This window comes from Equus asinus, chromosome 20, assembly GCF_041296235.1.
Source record: "Equus asinus isolate D_3611 breed Donkey chromosome 20, EquAss-T2T_v2, whole genome shotgun sequence".
In the NCBI taxonomy this organism is placed as follows: domain Eukaryota; kingdom Metazoa; phylum Chordata; class Mammalia; order Perissodactyla; family Equidae; genus Equus; species Equus asinus.
Genome location: NC_091809.1, coordinates 47171404 through 47194168, shown reverse-complemented (window position 1 = coordinate 47194168; position 22765 = coordinate 47171404). Strand labels below are relative to the sequence as shown.

The 22765-nt window shown below is 39.4% G+C and overlaps 1 protein-coding gene across 1 annotated transcript in view; it reads left to right on the top strand.

The window, feature by feature from the left end:
- The window catches only part of PAFAH1B2 (platelet activating factor acetylhydrolase 1b catalytic subunit 2), a 31488-nt gene extending 10658 nt beyond the window's left edge, over positions 1 to 20830 (top strand). Inside the window, exons 3-6 of the mRNA XM_044752342.2 lie at positions 10915 to 11004; positions 12433 to 12549; positions 14096 to 14218; positions 17510 to 20830. Of these exons, the coding sequence (XP_044608277.1) occupies positions 10915 to 11004; positions 12433 to 12549; positions 14096 to 14218; positions 17510 to 17788 (609 nt within the window). The 3' untranslated portion in view covers positions 17789 to 20830. The remainder of the gene's footprint in view (positions 1 to 10914; positions 11005 to 12432; positions 12550 to 14095; positions 14219 to 17509) is intronic.
- Positions 20831 to 22765: the final 1935 nt, after the last annotated feature.

Sequence of the window (22765 nt, the reverse complement as noted above, 5' to 3'; positions counted from 1 at the left end):
TTTTTCCTTTTTCTCCCCAAATCCCCCCAGTACATAGTTTTGTATTTTTAGTTGTGGGTCCTTCTAGTTGTGGCATGTAGGACACTGCCTCAGCGTGGCTTAATGAGTGGTGCCATGTCCCCGCCCAGGATCCAAACAGGTGAAACCCTGGGCCACCAAAGTGGAGCGCGCAAATTTAACCACTCGGCCATGGGCCAGCGCCAATGAAAGAGAATTTAAGAGACAGATCGTTTGGATCCTGATGGGAAAAAGAAACTACTTTTGGTGGTGAACATGATGTAGACTATACAGAAGTTGAAATAGAGTAATGTACAACTGAAATTTATATAACATTTTAAACCAATGTTACCTCAATAATTTAAAAAATGTAAAGCAAAAATAATTTTGTAACATTGAATTTGAATACTGACTGGTTATTTATTGATATTAAAGAATTAGTATGAATTTTGGGGGAATAGAATTGGTACTGTGGTTATATTTTTTTGTTTTTTTGTTTTTTGTGTTTTTTTTTTGGAGGAAGATTAGCCCTCAGCTAACTACTGCCAGTCCTCCTCTTTTTGCTGAGGAAGCCTGGCTCTGAGCTAACATCCGTGCCCATCTTCCTCTAGTTTATACGTGGGACACCTACCACAGCATGGCTGCCAAGCAGTGCCATGTCCGCACCCGGGATCCGAACCAGCGAACCCCGGGCCGCCGAGAAGCGGAACGTGCGAACTTAACCGCTGCGCCACCAGGCCGGCCCCTTTTTTTTTTTTAAGATTTTATTTTTTCCTTTTTCTCCCCAAAGCCCCCCTGGTACATAGTTGTATATTCTTCGTTGTGGGTCCTTCTAGTTGTGGCATATGGGACGCTGCCTCAGCGTGGTTTGATGAGCAGTGCCATGTCCGCGCCCAGGATTCGAACCAACAAAACACTGGGCCGCCTGCAGCGGAGCGCGTGAACTTAACCACTCGGCCACGGGGCCAGTCCCATGTGGTTATATTTTTTAAAAGTCTTTTTGAGGAGTTACAACTGAAATATTTATACATGAAATGTTATATCCTCAATTTGCTTTAAAATAATCTGAGGATGAGGGGTAGTAGTTTGGAGAATGACTGAAATAATAGTGGCCATCAGGTAGATGATTGCTCTAGGTAGTGATGGATACATGGAGATTCGTTGTTTTAGTCTCTCTGCTTTTGTGTATGTTTGATATTTTTCTTAAGAAAAAAATTTTTAAGATGATATTGAAAGACTTGACTGTAGAAAAATTTAATACAAATTGTATCAAAACATATTAACCAGAAAAAGAAGTCTCAGCAGCAGACTGAGGAAAATATTTGCAGTAAATATTACAGATGAAGTATTGATATTCTTTATTATATTATCAATAAAAATATGTTCAAGGTACTACTAGATAAGTATCTCAATAAATGTGTCAGGAAGCGTTTTAACTTTTTGTTTCCAAAAAGTACAGATGAAAACAATGGGAAGAGAAAGGAGGGCGGGGGAGAGAGAAATATTAATATCCAGCGCAGGTGCAAGAATGGTAAAACCAGTTCTGATGCGTTGCTGGTCAGTATAGGTGTAGCCCTTTTAAGAATTTAGAAATATGTCCAAGATCCATCAAAGTGTTAATTCCCTTTGACCTAAGAATTCCCAACATGTAAAAAATAAAATATGCGCAAATTTCTTCATCACAGTAAATAGCCTCCTGGCGAGTCTGTCAATAGGAAAAAGAGCTAAAAAACAATTTTTTTTAATGGATCTGTCAGTAGATGCATTCAGTAGGATATTGTGTGGCTGTTGATTATGGTTATGAAAATTATGTAGCTACGTGAAAAAATACTTCCAGTGTAATGTTAAGTGCAGTTATAATGGCTGCTGTTTATTGAGTACCTACTGGGTGCCAGCAAAAGTTGGGCCCCTTTCAAAGAACTCTCATCTTCACAACTCTAAAGCAGGGTTTGCCAGCAGGTGTGAAAAGCAAGACTCAGCTTATGTACTTGCTTAAGGTCACTGGACTAGAAAGAATCCTAGGACAGGCTAGAATTTGAATATAGATTTTTCTGTCCCCAAAGCCGTTGTGCCAGAAGGAGGTATACATAATAACTATGTTAAGTCGGGGAGGGGCATGTGGAAAAATGGCCAGAAGAAAATAACCAAAAATGGTAACAGTTATTGGGTTAAGATGGTAGGATTATAGTTGTTTTGCTTTGATCTTTTCTGTTTTTCCAAACTTATTGCAACTACTTTTATGCTTAAAAAGAAACTGTAGAGCAATCTCCCAGAGCTCAGTCAAGAAGAAGCAGACGATTTGAAAGACCACTCACAAGGAAAGAGAGTGAAACAGCAATCAAAAGTATCCCAAAGAATAAAACCCCAGCACAAGAAGGCTTTCCTGGGGAAGTCTACCAAACTTTCAGAGAGGATTTAACACCTATCCTTTTCAAGCTATTCCAAAAAATCAGGGAGGATGGAACACTTCCTAACACATTCTACAAGGCCAACATCACGCTGATACTAAAGCCTGACAAGGACAGTGCGAAAAAGGAGAACTACAGGCCAATATCGCTGATGAACACAGATGCAAAAATTCTCAACAAAATTTTGGCAACCTGAATTCAGCAATTCATCAAAAGAATCATACATCAGGATCAAGTGGGATTCATACCAGGGACACAGGGATGGTTCAACATTCGCAAATCAATCAACGTGATACACCATATCAACAAATTGAGGAATAAAAACCACATGATCATCTCAATAGATGCAGAGAAGGCATTTGACAAGATCCAACAGCCATTTATGATAAAAACTCTGAACAAAATGAGGATAGAAGGGAACTACCTCAACATAATAAAGGCCATATACGACAAACCCACAGCCAACATCTTACTCAATGGGCTAAAATTGAGTGCCATCCCCCTGAAAACAGGAACAAGACAAGGATGCCCTCTATCACCACTCTTATTTAACATAGTACTGGAGGTTTTGGCCAGAGCAATCGGGCAAGAAAAAGAAATAAAAGGAATCCAAATAGGGAGGGAAGAAGTGAAACTCTCGCTGTTTGCAGACGACATGATCTTAGATAAGAAAAAGCCAAAGAATCCATTGGAAAACTTTTAGAAGTAATCAACAACTACAGCAAAGTTGCAGGGTATAAAATCAATTTGCATAAATCAGTAGCATTTCTATATTCTAATAACAAACTAACAGAAAAAAAACCTCAGGAACACAATACCATTCACAATCGCAACAAAAAGAATAAAATACCTCGGGGTGAATTTAAGGAAATGAAAGACCTATACAACGAAAACTATAAGGCTTTCCTGAAAGAAATGGATGACAACATAGATGGAAAGACGTTCCATGTACCTGAATTGGAAGAATAAGCATAGTTAAGGTGGGCGGAGCAAAATGGCGGGGTGAGCTGACCCAGGATTCTCTCCCCTCCAAAATACAACAAAAGATTGGAAGAACTGAATTTCAGAGAATAAACATAATGCCAGCTCATTAGAGACCTACAATACCAAGAAGGTGGAGATCATAAACCTAGCTTTACACCTTCGGAGGCGCCGGAACGGTAGGAGAGAACATCGCTCCCTCCCCTAGAGTCTGCGATCTCTGTGGCAGGGGTCGGGAAGGAGCGGGGGAGGGGCCGCGCGACCGGGGGATCATCCAGGACTCCTGCCACTGATTCAGTGGAGACCCACTGATGGGGGGAAAGCTTCCGTCCGCGGGGACCCTATAAATCAAGAGCCTTGGGAGACCAGAGAACAGAACTGATCTGAACCCAGACCGGCGCGTGTGAGTAACAACCCCTCCCCCCCAGCATAGCCAGTGGGCGCAGCCATCTTGCCCCAAGGCGGAGAGCTAACACGCGGCTCTCGACCTCCATGTAGTGACGACAGGCTGTAACTGCAACTGAATTCTACCACCATGAGAAAAAACCGCTCCTCTACCATCCAGCAATTTATAAAAGCCCCAGACCAGAAGGAAAACAATAAAAACATAGCATTAAGTCCTGAGGACTTGGAATTAGGTAAACTAAGTGATAATGAATTCAGAGCAACTATAATCAAAAAACTCAATGAGGTAGAGAGAAAGAGAAACAAGCAGAGTTCTGGAGTTACTTCACAAAAGAGATTGAAATCATAAAGAAGAATCAAACAGAATTACTTGAGATGAAAAACACAATGGACCAGATAAAATAGAATACGGATTCCCTGAATGCCCGTGTAGACAACATAGAGGAGAAAATCAGCATAATTGAGGACAGACAGGCTGAATGGCACCAGACAGAGGAAGAAAGAGAACTAAGAATTTAAAAAAATGAGGAAAATCTCCGAGAGATAATGGATTCAATGAGGAGTAAGAACATAAGGATCATAGGAATTCCCGAGAATATGGAAAAGGAAAATGGAGCAGAAAGTGTGCTTAACGAAATTATTGAAGAGAACTTCCCAAATCTAGGGATCAACGGAGAAATGTGTGTAGAGGAGGGTGTTAGATCTCCTAGATTTGTCAATGTAAAAAGACCCACCGCAAGGCACATAATAGTAAAGTTGGCAAATAGGAATGATAAGGAAAGAATACTCAGGGAAGTAAGAAAAAAAAAAGAGAATAACCTATAAAGGAGCCCCTATCAGACTGTCAGCGGATTTCTCTGCAGAAACCCTACAAGCTAGGAGAGAATGGAGTGATATATTCAAAGCTTTAAAGGATAAAAACCTTCAGCCAGGAATACTCTATCCAGCAAGAATTTCCTTCAGATATGAGGGAGAAATTAAATCTTTTCCAGACAAACCAAAGTTAAGGGAATTTGTAACTAAAAGCCCTCCATTACAAGAAATCCTCAAGAAGGCTCTCATACTTGAAAAAAGAAAAAAGGGAGAAAGGGGACACAATCCACAGACTAGGGAGACCAATGGATAGAACCAGAACAGGATAGCAAATATTCAACTATAGCATTAGGGTAAAAATAAGGAAACTACCAAAACAAGGGTGATCTTAGCACTCTAACTACAAATTAATAAGACGAGTTGGAATAAAAAATGAAAATAGTTATTTAGGAGGGGAAGAGCAAAGGGTCTAAATCAGTATTGGTCGAGTAAGTAAGAGACCACCAGAGAATAGACTATATTATACATGAGATTCTAAATACAAACTTCAAGGTAGACACTAAAATAAAGTACAGAACAGAGTCACAAATCATAGATAAGGAAAAATCTAAGAAACCCAGCATAAGAAATTGCAGTATTAAATGGATAGTCTAAAGCACACAGGAAAAGAAACACAGGAAAACAAGATAATGAGTGACAGATTGACAGCATTAAGTCCACATGCATCAGTGATCACTCTCAATGTGAACGGATTGAACTCTCCAATAAAAAGACACAGAGTGGCAAAATGGATTAAAGAACAAGATCCAACAATTTGTTGCCTCCAGGAAACACACCTCAGCCCCAAGGACAAACACAGACTCAGGGTGAAGGGGTGGAGGACACTACTTCAAGCAAATAGCAAGGAAAAAAAGGCAGGTGTTGCAATTCTCATATCAGACCAAGTGGATTTCAAAATAAGACAGGTAAAGAGAGACACAGAGGGACAATATATAATGATCAAAGGGACACTTCATCAAGAAGAAATAACGCTTATAAATATCTATGCACCCAACACAGGAACACCAAGATTCATAAAGCAACTATTAACAGACCTAAAGAAAGATGTTAAAAACACCACAATAATAGTAGGGGACCTCAACACCCCACTCACATCAATGGACAGATCATCCAGACAGAAAATCAACAAGGAAATAGTGGAGCTGAATGAAAAACTAAAACAATTGGACTTAATAGACATATATAGATCACTCCACCCTGAAGGAGCTGAATACACATTCTTCTCAAGTGCACATGGAACATTCTCTAGGATAGACCATATGTTGGGAAACAAGGCAAGCCTCTACAAATTTAAAAAAATTGAAATAATAACAAGCATCTTCTCAGATCATAGTGCTATAAGGCTAGAAATTAATTACAAGAAAAAAGCTGAGAGAGGCACAAAGATGTGGAGACTAAACAACACACTACTGAACAAGCAATGGATCATTGAAGAAATTAAAGAAGAAATAAAAAAATACCTGGAAACAAATGAAAATGATTGCATGCCATACCAACTCATATGGGATACAGCAAAAGCTGTATTAAGAGGAAAATTCATCGCAATACAGGCACATCTTAACAAACAAGAAAAATCCCAAATAAGCAACCTTAAAGCACACCTAACTGAACTAGAGAAAAAAAGAAAAAATGAAGCCCAAAGTCAGCAGAAGGAGAGAAATAATAAAAATCAGAGCAGAAATAAATACAATTGAAACGAAAAAGGCAGTAGAAAGGATCAATGAGACAAAGAGCTGGTTTTTTGAGAAGATAAATAAAATTGACAAACCCCTAGCCAGATTTAGAAAGAAAAAAAGGGAGAAAGCTCAAATAAACAAAATCAGAAATGAGCGAGGAGAAATAACAACAGACTCTGCAGAAATACAACAGATTATAAGAGAGTACTACAAAAAACTGTATGCCAACAGAATGGATAACCTGGAGGAAATGGATAAATTCCTGGACTCCTACAATCTCTCAAAGCTCACTCAAGAAGAGGCAGACAATTTGAACAGACCAATCACAAGGAAAGAGATTGAAACAGCAATCAAAAACATCCCAAAGAATAAAACCCCAGGACCAGATGGCTTTCCTGGGGAATTCTACCAAACTTTCAGAGAGGATTTAACACCTATCCTTTTCAAGCTATTCCAAAAAATTAGGGAAGATGGAACACTTCCTAACACATTCTATGAGGCCAACATCACGCTGATACCAAAACCTGACAAGGACACCACGAAAAAAGAGAACTACAGGCCAATATCACTGATGAACATAGATGCAAAAATTCTAAACAAAATTTTGGCAACCAGAATTCAGCAATTCATCAAAAGAATCATACATCAGGATCAGGTGGGATTCATACCAGGGACACAGGGATGGTTCAACATCCGCAAATCAATCAACGTGATACATCACATCAACAAACTGAGGAATAAAAACCACATGATCATCTCAATAGATGCAGAGAAGGCATTTGACAAGATCCAACAGCCATTTATGATAAAAACTCTGAACAAAGTGGGCATAGAAGGAAACTACCTCAACATAATAAAGGCCATATATGACAAACCCATAGCCACATCATACTCAATGGGTAAAAACTGAACCCCATCCCCCTGAAAACAGGAACGAGACAAGGATGCCCTCTATCACCACTCTTATTTAACATAGTACTGGAGGTCCTGGCCAGAGCAATCAGGCAAGAAAAAGGAATAAAAGGAATCCAAATAGGGAGGGAAGAAGTGAAACTCTCACTGTTTGCAGACGACATGACCTTATATATAGAAAACCCCAAAGAATCCGTTGGAAAACTGTTAGAAGTAATCAACAACTACAGCAAAGTTGCAGGGTATAAAATCAATTTGCATAAATCAGTAGCATTTCTATACTCCAGTAATGAACCAACAGAAAAAGAACTCAAGAATACAATACCATTCACAATCACAACAAAAAGAATAAAATACCTTGGGGTAAATTTAACTAAGGAAGTGAAGGACCTATATAATGAAAATTACAAGGCCTTTCTGAGAGAATTGGATGATGACATAAGGAGATGGAAAGATATTCCATGTACATGGATTGGAAGAATAAACATAGTTAAAATGTCCATTCTACCTAAAGCAATCTACAGATTCAACGCCATCCCAATCAGAATCCCAATGACATTCTTTACAGAATTAGAACAAAGAATCCTAAAATTCATATGGGGCAACAAAAGACCCTGAATTTCTAAAGCAATCCTGAGAAAAAAGAACAAAACGCGAGGCATCACAATCCCTGACTTCAAAACATACTACAAAGCTACAGTAATCAAAACAGCATGGTACTGGTACAAAAACAGGTTCACAGATCAATGGAACAGAATTGAAAGCCCAGAAATAAAACCACACATCTATGGACAGTTTATCTTTGACAAAGGAGCTGAGGGCATACAATGGAGAAAAGAAAGTCTTTTCAACAAATGGTGCTGGGAAAACTGGAAAGCCACATGTAAAAGAATGAAAATTGACCGTTCTTTTTCACCATTCACCAAAATAAACTCAAAATGGATTAAAGACCTAAAGGTGAGACCTGAAACCATAAGGCTTCTGGAAGAAAACATAGGCAGTACACTCTTTGACATCAGTATTAAAAGGATGTTCTTGGACACCATTCCTTCTCAGAGAAGGGAAACAATAGAAAGAATGAAGAAATGGGACTTCATCAGATTAAAGAGCTTCTTCAAGGCAAATGAAAACAGGATTGACACAAAAAAACAATCCACTAACTGGGAAAAAATATTTGCAAGTCATATGTCTGACAAAGGCTTAATATCCTTAATATATAAAGAGCTCTTGCAACTCAACCACAAAACATCAAACAACCCAATCAAAAAATGGGCTGGAGACATGAACAGACATTTCTCCAAAGAAGATATACTGATGGCCAATAAGCACATGAAAAGATGCTCATCATCGCTGATCATCAGGGAAATGCAAATCAAAACTACACTAAGATATCACCTTACACCCGTTAGAATGACAAAAATATCTAAAACTAATAGCAACAAATGTTGGAGAGGTTGCGGAGAAAAAGGAACCCTCATACACTGCTGGTGGGAATGCAAACTGGTGCAGCCACTATGGAAAACAGTATGGAGATTCCTCAAAAAACTAAAAATAGAACTACCATACGATCCAGCCATCCCACTACTGGGTATTTATCCAAAGAGCCTGAAGTCAGCAATCCCAAAAGTCCTGTGGACCCCAATGTTTATTGCAGCACTGTTTACAATAGCCAAGACGTGGAAGCAACCTAAGTGCCCATCAACAGACGACTGGATAAAGAAGATGTGTGTGTATATATGTGTGTGTGTATATACACACACACACACACACACACACACACAATGGAATACTACTCAGCCATAAAAAGGAACAAAATTGTCCCATTTGCAACAACATGGATGGACCTTGAGGGAATAATGTTAAGTGAAATAAGTCAGTTAGAGAAGGACAATCTCTGTATGACTCCACTCATATGAGGAATTTAAAAATGCAGACAAAGAGAACAGATTAGTGGCTACCAGGGGAAAGGTGGGGTGAGGGGTGGGCACAAAGGGTGAAGGGGTGCACCTACAACACGACTGACAGACAATAATATACAACTGAAATTTCATAAGATTGTAACCTATCATTAACTCAATAAAAATTAACAAAAAAGAAGAAAAACTGTAGAGTACTAGAATCTTTAAAACAGCAAAGCTTAAATTCCAAGACGTTCTATAAACATGAGCTGCGTTGTTGGTATTAAGAGGTAGTTGGTAAGACAGGACACGCAGTAGAGAGTTGACGTGATGTGAAAGTGCACCTGCTCACCAGCTCATTTTATTCTTGCTCATCTTGTCCCTTCAGTTAAAACATACTTACTGAAGGGGCCAGCCTGTACATACCTCTCACCAAGCCATGCTGTGGCAGGTGTCCTACGTGTAAAGTAGGGGAAGATGGGCACGGATGTTAGCTCAGGGCCAATCTTCCTCAAAAAAAAAAAAAAAAACTTGCTGAAACAATACCAATTTAAAAAAATATATTATTTATGCAAGACGTGGATATAAGAAAAAAGAAAAAGCAATCTCAAATCCTATCACCGTAAGAAAGGAGCTATTTTAATAAATTGTCAAATTATTTCTGGAAGTATTTTATTGTTTCACCTATAGCGGATGAAGATCTGTTTCACCAGTGTCATCTGCACTGATATTATCAGCAGAAATACTTAAATAGTAATTCTACCTTAATTCCTAGGGGACGCAAAGCTGAATGTAGAGTTTGAGAAACAGAAACAGCATTCACACCTTTCCCTGGAACTGAGTTAGAAACCTTTTGCCTAAAGTGTCATGTAAATTTGTTTTAGAAATGAATATAAAAATGTAAACTACATCCTTTAGCATCAGTGGGTAAAATCCATTTTAAAATGTGTCTCGTGCCTTTAGAGCAGAGAGAAGCGTTTCAGGCCTAGGTCACCACTGCTTATAAATTTGGATTAGACTGAAAAAGGCTTGAGCACTAGTTGGCCAACATCTCACATTTGGAAGTTAACAGACATTTTCAAAGGCCATATTAAAAACATCCACTCAAATAAAATACATGCCTCTTGATTAGATCCTGGTTCAAAAAAGAGATACATAATACTTCAGCCAACTCTTGGAACAATTAGAAAGATTGAACATGGTCTGAATATTAGGTGTTAGGAGATTATTGTTCATTTTCTTAGATGTGATAATGGTTTTGTGGTTTTGGTGGAGACTGTCCTTACGCTTAGGAGACGGCATGTGAGATATTCAAGGGTGAAGAATCACAGTTTGCAGCTTACCTTCAGATGGTTCAGCCGGCACACACAGATAAAGCAGCTGTGGGAAAGTGTTCTTGTTGGAGACAGGTGGAGCTTGTACCGGTGTTCAGTGTACTTCTGCAGCTTTTTTGTATGTCTGAAATTTTCTGTAAGAAAGGCTGAGGAAAAGGTACAGACTTTTTAAAAACGTGTGAAATGTATTTTTCTATTCTGTTTTCAGTTGAATTCAAGTTATCTTGAGCATACTAGAATGATCTCTTTGGTAAGGGTGGGAAGAAAGTTCCAGCAGTTAATTGCAGATTGAGAGGAATCAGCTTTAGGCACAGTCCAGATAGAATGTTCAACCGCAGAGTCACTGGTTGGACAGCTGTTCTCTCTAGGCCAAGAAATCTCACAGGAAGAGAAACGCAAGCTTCTAATTTTTCTTTCTTCTTCAAACCAGCACAACAGATTTGTCCTGGACTGTAAGGACAAAGAGCCTGATGTCCTGTTCGTGGGGGACTTCATGGTGCAGTTAATGCAACAGTATGAGGTAAAGGTGTAAGGGGTGGCAGAGGTTCCTGGCTACTAAAGGAAATCCGTTCACTGCTAACAGATTTTCATCCTGGGCTGAACCTCTAGACTTATTTATAACACTTTAGAGGAGCTCAAGATCAGAGTATGAGGGAACTCAGACCTACCTAATGGGATTCTGTGTGCCCCCGAGCATGATGAGACAAAATAATTAGCATTGTTTAGAACTGAATGCCCTTTTTTGTTTTGGCTTCCAAGAAGCTTCACGTTATATTTGTTTATATTTGTCCTCGTCATGGTTTTCAGTTCTTCTTATTTGTATTTTACTCCTCCCTTACTTGTATTTGCTCATTTATGTTTGTCCTAGTCATGATTCTCAATTCCTTTTTTTTTATTTCTGTTTTATCTCCCCAAACCCCCCCTGTACACAGTTGTATATCTTAGTTGCACATCCTTCTAGTTGTGGGATGTGGGACGCCACCTCAGTGTGGCCTGACGAACAGTGCCATGTACGCACCCAGGATCTGAACCCTGGGCCACCACAGCGGAGCGCGCGAACTTAACCACTCGCCAGGGTTTTTTTTTTTTTTTTTTTTGCTTTTCCTGCTTTATCTCCCCAAATACCCCTGGTACATAGTCGTATATCTTGGTTGCAGGTCCTTCTAGTTGTGCATGTGGGCTGCCGCAGCAGAGCATGGGAACTTAGCCACTTGGCCACGGGGCTGGCCCTGATTCTCAATTCTTATTGTTTGTGTTTTACCTTACTTTATGTATTTTTGTTGTGAACTATTCTGAAACTTTTTTTTTTTGAGGAAGATTAGCCCTTAGCTAACATCTGCCACCAATCCTCCTCTTTTTGCTGAGGAAGCCTGGCCCTGAGCTAACATCTGTGCCCATCTTCCTCTACTTTATACGTGGGACGCCCAAGTGGTGCCATATCCACACCCAGGATCCAAACCGGCAAACTCCGGGCCACTGAAGGAGAACATGCGCACTTAACCGCTGCGCCACCGGGCCAGCCCCTGAATCTTTTAAAGTTAGACATTCTTCCAAGGGAAATTTAAAAGAATTCTTACTTCGTTTGGCTGCAGCACTCTGAATTTCTTCATCTCATGTTTCTGCCTCACCCTTTTCCTTTACATAGTTGAGTAAAGGGACAGAAGCATTTACTGAGTTGGCAATTTAATTATAAATGTTGGTACCTCTTAAGGAGCATCAGGTTGAGTTGGGACTCAGTTCTTGAGCTGAGACCTAATGCTGCATGAAGAACTGAGTTATACAATGGCATCTTCAAAGCCCTATAAACAGTGAGTAACGCGCCATGTGCAGTGTTATATTTGAACACAGAAAATAGAAATTATTTCAGATGCTTCACAATACGTTGCAATTGAGGGAGTTTACTTCTAACTAATTTTGGCTTAAATAAATCTTGTTTTTCTGTTTTTAGATATGGCGAGAGCTTTTTTCCCCACTTCATGCACTGAATTTTGGAATTGGGGGAGATACAACAAGACATGTTTTGTGGAGACTAAAGAATGGAGAACTGGAGAATATTAAACCTAAGGTGAAATGAAACTTTTTTTAAAGAATATCATTAATTTTGAGTCTCTTCAGGTAGTTAAATTGTCTGAAACTGGTAGTAAAAAAAATTGTTTCTTTAAAGCATTATTTCACTATTGTTCTTTGCTTCATGCCCTTTTAAGATAAATGATATTGTCATTGCTTAAGAATATTCCAAATCATATTTAATTAAGAAATCAATGTTTTGTTTGCTTGGGTTGTATTAGTAATTGTTAGAATTATCTTCAGCTCTAGGAAGAGATTTGCTGCTAATGAGATATGTTATTCTGTGGGCCTGAGGCAGTATGAGGGGGAACTGCTCAGAGGTGGGCTCTGGGAGCCGGGCCAGGGTTCACTTCAGGAAGTAATTTTGGATCTGTTTAACCATATAAACAAATTGCTAATCAAGGCCTCTGAGTTCTTCTGAAGAAAATTTGAAACAGATGTGAAAAAATGTTCACCATAGACATGTACCTAGTACCTTATCACATTAGAAACGTCGTGAGTTGGCACACTGCATATAATTTTTTTCAACCCTGAACAAAGAAAAAAAGCTGAGGGACTGATAACAGTCGCTTTAGTTGAAAGTGTTTTATTCTTTGCCTTTCTGACAGAAAAACTCATCCATGGTCCTCTCTTTTGTGACAGGATGGAGAGTTACTTTGTTGGGTCATATAGTAAGATGTGTCTCTAGGTGATAATCACCTTGTAAAATAATTTTCTTAAAGAGAGACACTTGTTAAAACTGCTTCCAGCCTCCACCCCAGTGACTTTTCGTTGAGTACAACTGTGTATTTAACCTATTACAATTGCTTGGCTGTTTTTATTTTTTTCTAGAAGGTACTTGTAGTTGGGGAGTCTTTAGGACGTGAGTTGCAAATATTTTCACCCAGGTTTCTTAGATTTCATTTAATGAAAAAATTTTTTTTGTATGCAGAGGTTTTGTTTTTATACAGTTGAATTTACTATCGTTTTTGTGTAGTTTCTGGATTTTAAGAGATTAGCTTCCATCAAAGCTCTGTGATGGCAAAAGAACTGTCTTATTTCCTCCTGGTATAATTTTACCACTTAAGTCTTAATCTACTTAGAATTTATCCTAATATATAAGAGGCATAAATCACTGTTCTAAGATGGCTGCTCAATTGAAGTTATCCAGCACCATTTGAGAAGTTCATCTTTCCTTGTCATCAAAGAAGGAAATCTTTTTTTTTAACTTTTTTTTTTTTTAGATTTTTTACTTTTTATTTTTTCCTTTTTCTCCCCAAAGCCCCCCAGTACATAGTTGTATATTCTTAGTTGTGGGTCCTTCTGGTTGTGGCATGTGGGACGCTGCCTCAGCGTGGCTTGACGAGCAGTGCCATATCTGCGCCCAGGATTCGAACTAGCGAACCACTGGGCCGCCTGCAGCAGAGCGCGGGAACTTAACCACTCGGCCACGGGGCCGGCCCCGAAAGAAGGGAATCTTGAAGTAAGATTTTCATCTAAATAGTGGACACTCCTTTATTCCTGGGTATTTATCTTTCTTCCTTTTTTCCTTCCCTCAATTATAGGTCATTGTTGTCTGGGTAGGAACAAACAACCATGAAAATACAGCAGAAGAAATAGCAGGTGGAATCGAGGCCATCGTGCAGCTTATTAACACAAGGCAGCCACAGGCCAAGATCATTGTGTTGGTATGTAGGCTTTGGGGGAATGGACACCTTGATATCAGTAGGTCAGGCGAGGAATCTTTTGGAAATGTGATCACTTGTGAAGGTAGAGAATCTTTAGGTGGAAGCAGTTTATGATACTCCTGAGAAGCTCTTCTCTGATATATCCCGTTATCTTACCGGTCTCACCATTTCCCAGACCAGCTGTGGGGTCATCTTTTATCTGCTCATCCTTGTTTAGAAGTGGAAATCCTCTTTGTGGCCTCAGGTCGTCTCTTTTTTCTGCCTGTCTTCTGGTAATGTTTTAAATTGCCCTGAGTCTCCTAGTCCGGAGTCTCTGTTCATTAGCCTGGGGTTTGGACTGGCTTGGATGTGTTGTTCTGTTCCACTGCTGATATGTTAAAGGTGATGTATTTATTAGAATCTCTGAATTCTCTAAAACATTAGAGATTCCATCAGCAAGAAAATGGGTACTTTTCGTTACCCCTAACAGAAAGTGCCACCCTTTGTAGAGTTAAAGTGTTGTCTTCCTGGTCTCAGAGGTAAACAGCTGTCTGTTTCAATGTAGAAGATTACCTATAGGTATTCTTAGTCCAATTATGTATGTTTTAGCAAAATCTGATATCCACTTCTTTAATGAAATAGTGTTAAGAAGGTAGTCATTTATTCAACAAGTATATGAGGATCACTATGTACAAGGCACGGTCTGCGCGGTCCTGAGCATGTGAAAATGAGTAAGGCATAGTCCCTGTCAAGGAGCTCACAGTCTAGCGGATGGACACAACAACATAAAGAGAATTATTATACTGTATGTTAACGCGAGTAAGGGGAGCACGCGATGTATTTTAGACATAAAAGTTGAACATCTGAGTTTAGTTTTAAAGAATTCATTGGTCTCTAGACAAATGGGGAAAGGAAAGAAGAGAAGGCATTACAGAGAAAAGAAAGGAAAATCACCTAAGGCTTATACATGTATGTGTGTGTTGGGTGACTGAAAGAGGATGTTAGGACAATGTTAAGGTTGTCATTGAGTAAAGTTTGAGGCTGACATGGTTAGGAGAAAGAGGACACAGCCAGGTCGTGTAGGAATTTGTGTGCACGTTAGAAGTTTGGATTTTGTCTTACTGGTGCTGGGGAACCAGGTCTTATTTTTTTATTACATGGTATTTAATTTACTTGTTTCTATCTTGCCTTTTTCCAGAGAATTACATTGTGGTTACGAGTCCACCTCTAAAGTACAGTGGCTATAATAGTAGTTGCTTAGGACATATTTGTTGCATGAATGTGCTGAATAAATCCTCCATAAATATTCTTTGTTTCAACCAGACTTTTTCATTTGATATACAGTGGTGTTATCTACAACACTAAAACATTGGCAGTAACCCAGTCAACCCCATGGGGGAATGATTACAGAAGTCATTGAATATAATAGCACTAATCATGACAATTACAAAGACTGTGTGAAAACAGAATTTATCATCTATTTAAGTGAAAAGTTGGAAAACTAAACAGTATGTATATTTTATTTAGGATTACTTAAAAGTATATATGCAATTAGAAAAGAAAATTAAAATAGTTCCTACATAGTGAAGGAATTAGGAGCATAATATTTTTATTTTGTTTAACACAATATTTTAGCAATTAGTAGTAATTATAGGAGAAAAATCACATGGCATACCCTTGATGCTAATATATTAAAGAGAATGGTATGCAAATACATAAGCTGCTTTTCTCATCCTTGCTTGAAAACCCCAATAGGTGTGGTGCCCTGTTCTTGAGGCTTAGTTCCTCTTCATTGCTTTGACTGCTGTGGTATTCTTTGAAAGTCAGAACAAAGTATATGTTTGCTGTTCACTGGCCATCCTTCCTGGTTGCTCATTATACCTCAACCAGACTTTGGTATGTCAGCAGTGAGGGCTGTTCTTCTTTATTAAACTATTACATGCAGAGTCATACCTTTTTTAATAGTCATATAAACTTGGGTTTAGGATTGACCCTATCGGTGACATTTTTGAGTTGCTTAACAAGGATAGAAGGGGATGGACTGGGGTAGCAGAGTTGTAATTCTCTTTTGGAACTACACAGTCACACTATAAATGGCAATCAAGGCCCCCCAGCATTTTTCTGAAAAAATTTAAAGCAGATATGAACAAGTCCTTACTTTGGGCATAAATTTTTTTTTCTTTTAATAGTATTTTAGTAGAATACCCACAGAAAATCTGTTTTTGTGAAATAAGACCTCGTACCATACCCTGTAGGAAAAATGAATGGCAAAATTTTTGCCTAAATAACAATAATTTGTTGTGTGGCATCATTAGCTATAAACCAACTAAAAGGTTGAGGATGTCTGACAATAATTTTATAATAGAATCGATTATCTATAAAGGCTGTTTCCAGTTTGAGATGATAAAACCTTGCTCTTGCCATTTAAGAGCAGGCTTTTATTTACTGTAGTAGAAGGATAGGCATCAGATTTGTCTGAAAATTATATTAGATCCTTAACATATAAGTTAAAAATGGATTTAGGACACATCTCTGTTTTATCCTACCAGATATTATATGGCTCTGATCCATCAAGGCAGCATTTGTTCCAACTCTGTTTCTCATGTGTAGTAGTCTAGGTTTCATGTGGCATTAATAAATCTATGTGTATTTGAGCTAGATTATTCTGATGACCATGGAGAGTAAATTAAAGGGAAGACAACACTGGAGGTAGGAAGACCAGTCAGGAGATTTACATTTATTAAGGTAAATATGATAAGTTCTCTAGCCATAGCAGTGTATATAATCAGAATGGATTAGAAAAATATTTAGGATGTAAAAGCTGAAAAGTTGATGATAAATAGATAAGGTATATAGGGTGAAAGACTCAGGGATGTTGGAATGACCAGTTGATAGAATGTATGAGGGGCATAGTTTGGGGGAAGTTGATGAATTGCCTTTGGACGTGTTAGTTGGCAGTGCCTCAGGAATATTCAAGTTTGGTTCTGCAGCTGGACATTCAGTGTGCAGTTCTGAAGCTCTAGGAACGGATGTGGGCTAAAGTGTTTAGAGAGAGCAGAGTAGTGGGCCAAGAAGACCTGAAGAATACCAACAATTAAAGGGCAGGAGGATGGAGAGGAATGCATGAAGAAACTGAGAAGGAACACAGAGAACTTGGGTTAAAACCAGTCTAAGTCCAGTTTTTCAGAAATCAAAGGTGTAAAAAAGTGCCAAAGGGAGCATTTGTTCCACGAATGCCTACAATCACAGATAAATAAGTAGAGAAAAACGAGTGACTCTTCTCATCTTATGTTCTTCTCCGTTCTGCCCCAGGGTTTGTTACCTCGAGGTGAGAAGCCCAACCCTTTGAGGCAAAAGAATGCAAAGGTGAACCAGCTCCTCAAGGTTTCCCTGCCGAAGCTCGCCAACGTTCAGCTCCTGGATACAGATGGGGGCTTCGTGCACTCGGACGGTGCCATCTCCTGCCACGACATGTTTGATTTTCTGCATCTCACGGGAGGGGGCTACGCAAAGATCTGCAAACCTCTCCATGAACTGATCATGCAGTTGTTGGAGGAAACACCTGAGGAGAAGCAAACCACCATTGCCTGACCGGCTCCCAGCAGTGTTACTAGCATCCCAGCTTCCTCAGATCAGTTATATCACTGGCACTACAGAATCCTTCTCTTTCTTGAGGCACTTTGCATTGTAGGATGTTCCTGGATGTTCATGTCTAGTGTTTGAAGGGGAGGAGGGGTTTAAACTGGTCCTGTACATAGGTTTGTTTGACACAGGAGAAAATTAGCCAAGGAAGATTTGTGTTTAGATTCGTTTGAAACCAGAAGGGGACTTTTTAGTTGTATGTGTGACACATTCATTGAATTATCACTGTTTTCCTAGGACAACATCAAGCCTAAGTACTGAACAAAATGAAGATTCTTTTCTTGGCCTTTCTTTCTGTGGATTATGTCATATATAATAATGATCAGAATCACACCTACTTGGCTTTAAAACAGATGTTTTTTTCCAGTTTTTAAGGTTCGTAATTTAGCCTTTTATTTTTATTTTGCTTTACTCATATGTATTCTCAGTATTTTCTTAACATATAGCATCAGATTGGACATGCTTGTCATTCAAATATAGGAGATGCTATAGTTACAAGTGAATTTGTTCCACTCTCTTAATCTTTCCCATGCTTAGCAGTGAAAAATAGGTTTTGCCCCATTTGGGGGACTATAAGGAGGGTATTATTTTTATGCTGCTGAATATCATGTCTATAATAGACCCGTGCATGCAGCCTTTCCTCCCTGTTCCCCCTTATCTCTGTTGTTTTTTGGTCCTTGTTGACATTACAAGCTTGTAACACATTTTTGACCTAGGAGCTCTGTTGCTGGAAGTGTAAGTCCCCAGCCAGTTACTCTCATGATGCTATAATTGATGTGTAACTCATTCTAGTGTGGTGTTCTGTGCTGTAGAGTCTGTGTAGTGCTCTCCATATCCAGAGTTCTGGTTTGTTTTGTTTGTTTTTCCCTTAAAACCTGTTACAGTTTCCTCTTTTTGGGGAAAAAAATCAGAACTCTATTTTCCATTTCATAAGCCCTGACATTATTTCAAGTTTTATAGTATCTTGAGGTGTATATTTTATTTTTTTATTGGCTCAGTTTTTAAATTATATCAGTCCAGAAAAATTTGGCCTTTTCTCATGGGAAGCAAGTGAAGCTACTCTTCAGAATAGATGTTCTGCTTGATCCCACTGTTTTAGTAAAAAAAACCTAGGTTTATGTAACTTTCAGGATTTCCCCATGATGTACCTTCATCTGTAATTTCCTTCAAGGGAGCTTTTTATAATCGTATTAGTTTGCTTGAGCTACAAGAACTGCCATTTTAAAAAATAATGGGACAATAGATGGTTTATTGTTCACTATACCTAAGGAATATGTACAAACTGGATCTATAAGCTTTTAAACTGGATCAGGTGGGTATTGAAGTCACCTGCCAAGATGTGCTCTGCAGTGATTCTGCGTAACGTGCAAGTCCAGTAACCAGGGCACATGTTTCACGTTCTGCTTGTAGTGCAGCTGGCAGTGCTTTTGTCTGCCGGAGGGGGTCGCTGATGTGTGCTGAGAGCCACTTCTGATTGAGAGCGATAGAACTTGGGCTGATGTTTTTCTTGTCGAGCTTCTTCCTAGGAATTTTTTTGTTTGTGTTTTTGTCTTTAAAAAAAATACATTTCTGAATGTATCATGTCTTCATTAACAACAGAAAATACACATGGTGTTTACTAAATTTGTTTACTATATTAAAATTTCTTTTTTATTTTTAGTAGCCCAGGTTCTTGAGTTTTTCAAGACTTTTTCTTAGCTGAGGTAGAGTTCTAGGGAGGAGAATTAACTAAGCCACAATTTTGTGTGTGGAAAGACAGTTTCCTTTCCAGGTCTTTCTCTGTCAGAAGTTGCGAGTATGGTCCAAAAAAACCCATTAAGCTACTCCTGCAGCATGCGCTTTTAGCTTCTCTCGGGACTAAGGATCAAATATCCCTTGTGAGCTGGCCTTCAGCTCCTTTGCATATGTGTGTAAACCTCTGATGTTACTACATTTTATATCTACCAGAGCTATTCAAGCAATAGTATTTGAACCACTAGCCTTTTAAATAAAAATCTGCCCCGTTGCAATGTGCAGATATGGAGTCCACTTTCATTTCTTGCCAGCTTTCTTTACACTGCTTTAGGCAAAGTGTTCATCTGTTTTTCTTTGATGGACATCCCAGTTTGCTACAGTAACAGAACTTACTGCTTAATCTTTGGATTTCTCATATACACACACACACACACACACGCAAATTTAATGCATTGTCCAAGTGATATGTCGTAGTTGTCGTCGTGATTAAGGGGCCAACTTTCCAGGCAGCTAGCAGAGGTATTGATTCTGTTCCTCTCCCAGCAAATTTTCATTCCTTTGCCCACCCATTCCCACTACACTAGATGACAGCCAGGGATGGGACTGTGAAGATTCTGTGGTCGCATCTCGAGTGTGGCAGGTTAGAGATGGACTGCCCAGGGTGCTCTACAGCATGTGGTTTTGCTGCCCACATATTCTAGACTGCCATGGGCCGTACTGGGGCTACAGCTTTGGGTCTGTTTTCACTGTTGAGGCATCTGTCTACACCTGAATCTTTTGTCAAAAACATTAACCCAACAAAACCTTGAGTAGCTCATGCCCTGCTCTTAAGAATTGTCTCTCGTTATTAAAAAAAATTCCAACTTTCTTTAAAGTTTTTTTAACCTAGTCACTGTTTACAGTTGTATGCTAAAGCCTGAAATATTGTCTGTGCTGTGGTGTATGAGCATTGCCAATTTTATATTTATTGCAGTGAAGAAGAAACTAAAAATATATGAAAATGAGGAGCATGTCCACGCTCCTAAATCTGTGTGGGTGCATGTGGGAGAAGTGAGTTGGGGTCTCTTGAAAGGAGGCTTTTTGGAGTGGGGTCTCCCAGGCTTCTCCTTGGTGTTCCTGCTTGGGGAGCACTGCTGCTAGCTGACCGGATGTCCCCAACAGAAGTTTGTGATTCTGCTTTGGCGAAGTTTCATTGACTAGTAGAACTCATTCTGTTTTAGTGCATATTTCAATATAAATGTAAACATTTCACTCAAACTTGCTGTCTTTCTGTCTCCTTTATCATAGTTTGAATTCCAGTAGAGATAAGAAGGGATGGGGTTTTTCCTACCTTATCACAGGCAGATTGGATACTTAGTCATCCTGCTCCCTTTCTGTGGGACTGAATGTACCAAGCTGGCCCTCGTCACTTATCTCCTCCGGGGTGGAGGATGGTGGGGTGGGTTGAGCAGACATAAAGAATCCTAAGTAGATAAATGGCAGCCTTGTCAAAGGGAATGTTTCAGATTGGTTAAGAATATCTGGCAGTTAAAAACAGAATTAACTCTTAAACCATTAAAGTGAACTTTGACCCTTTTTCCTAATTTCAGTCTTTAAGATTTGTTCACATTAAATGTCCCAGTTTCCACTGTTTCTTCACTCCTCACACTAATATGTACCAGTTTTTCTTTTTTATACTTTAAAATATCTCTCTCCAATGCCCCAGCTTGAATTTAAAGCCTTCAAATTACGTGGACAACTCTGAGTTCCTGTGCCATCTCGGAGGAGAAGCCTCAGGATACTGTTTCCCATCTGTTAACCCCTTGTACACTTGATATAGGCGCATCCCTGTTTTGCTGTCGATTGAGGCCAGGGAGGTTTTGTATCTTGTCTAGGGTGAGTCATGCAGTTTAAATGGTTGACCCGACACTTGAACCCGGCTTTACCTGTCTTCAAAGTCCTTGCCCTTGCTGCTGGTCATTCAACCTGGGTTACCTTTTTGGCTTTAGATTCCAATTCACTGAGTTCATTACAGGCACATCCTTAGTTCCTCTTCAGTTGAAAGTCCTGGGAATGAAGTGACAGTCTTCTTGCCTGGACCAAGGCAACAACTTCCTTCAGTCTTTCTGCAGTCACTATACTTTTCAATCCATCCTCTGTGTGGCCACAGAATTAGAATTTATTTAAAGTGCATTACCTGGTCCTCTTGTTTCCCACCTTAAAACCAGCAATAGAATTAAATTGTGTTTATGGAGCAAGAAGTTTCAGTGGTACACATGAAGGGTTTAAAGACTGCCAGGCTATTGTATTAGCATACCAGTAAGTTCAGATGGATAGGCAGACACTACCTGTGTAAATGAAATAAGATTAAAAGTCTAAAGAAAACAGGAAAGTGTAAGTACAATCAAAATAAATTTCAGAAAGATAACTTTAGACGGGAGTTGCAAGCTTCCATATGTTGAGGGGTGGGCATGGGGACCACAATTGCAGATGAAAACTTTGAATGAGGGTTCACAGCAGAGCTTCAGAAAGCATGGCTGCCTCCCTTGAAGTTCACTCATAGGTGAATACGGAACCGCTTGCAAATTGGTTAGTCTGGATGTATGCTATGAGCCACCTCATCTGAACTGGCCAATGGCATCAGCCTGAGTATAACACAATGTGACTATGGAGTCCAGGATGGGGACCTTGAGCATGGACACAGTTCTCATTTATCACCCTCACCTCCCCACGCTAAACAGCCTGCCCCGGGCACAACCTCTTGAGAGCTATGTGACTAGAACAAGGGTCAGCTACTCAGCCGGCCTGTCAGGGCCTATCCTGATGCTTAACACCACCAACCACTTCAGCAGTAATTACAGCAAATTGATATGCCCGCATAATGTTCCTTAGCAGCTAAAAGTTTCTGTGGTTTTTGTAGCATTGATTTTATCACTCTTCGCCAAAGTGATGCTCTTGGGTTAAAATGGTTTACTCCTCTAAGAGGATAAAATTGGGAGATATTAAACTGAGGTATTTTTGTTTTTCTCCCCCTATATCTAATCACACCAAGTTCCTCTCCATCCATCCCCCCCAGAGGCCTTTCCTTTCTCAGCTGCTTGCAGGTTCCCCTTAGGTCAGCAGTGAGAACAGCCTGGATCCTGAGGCTTTGTTGAGTGTATGCAAACTATACCACATGACCCTCTTCAAAGGCCCAGAAGCAGTGGAAGAGAC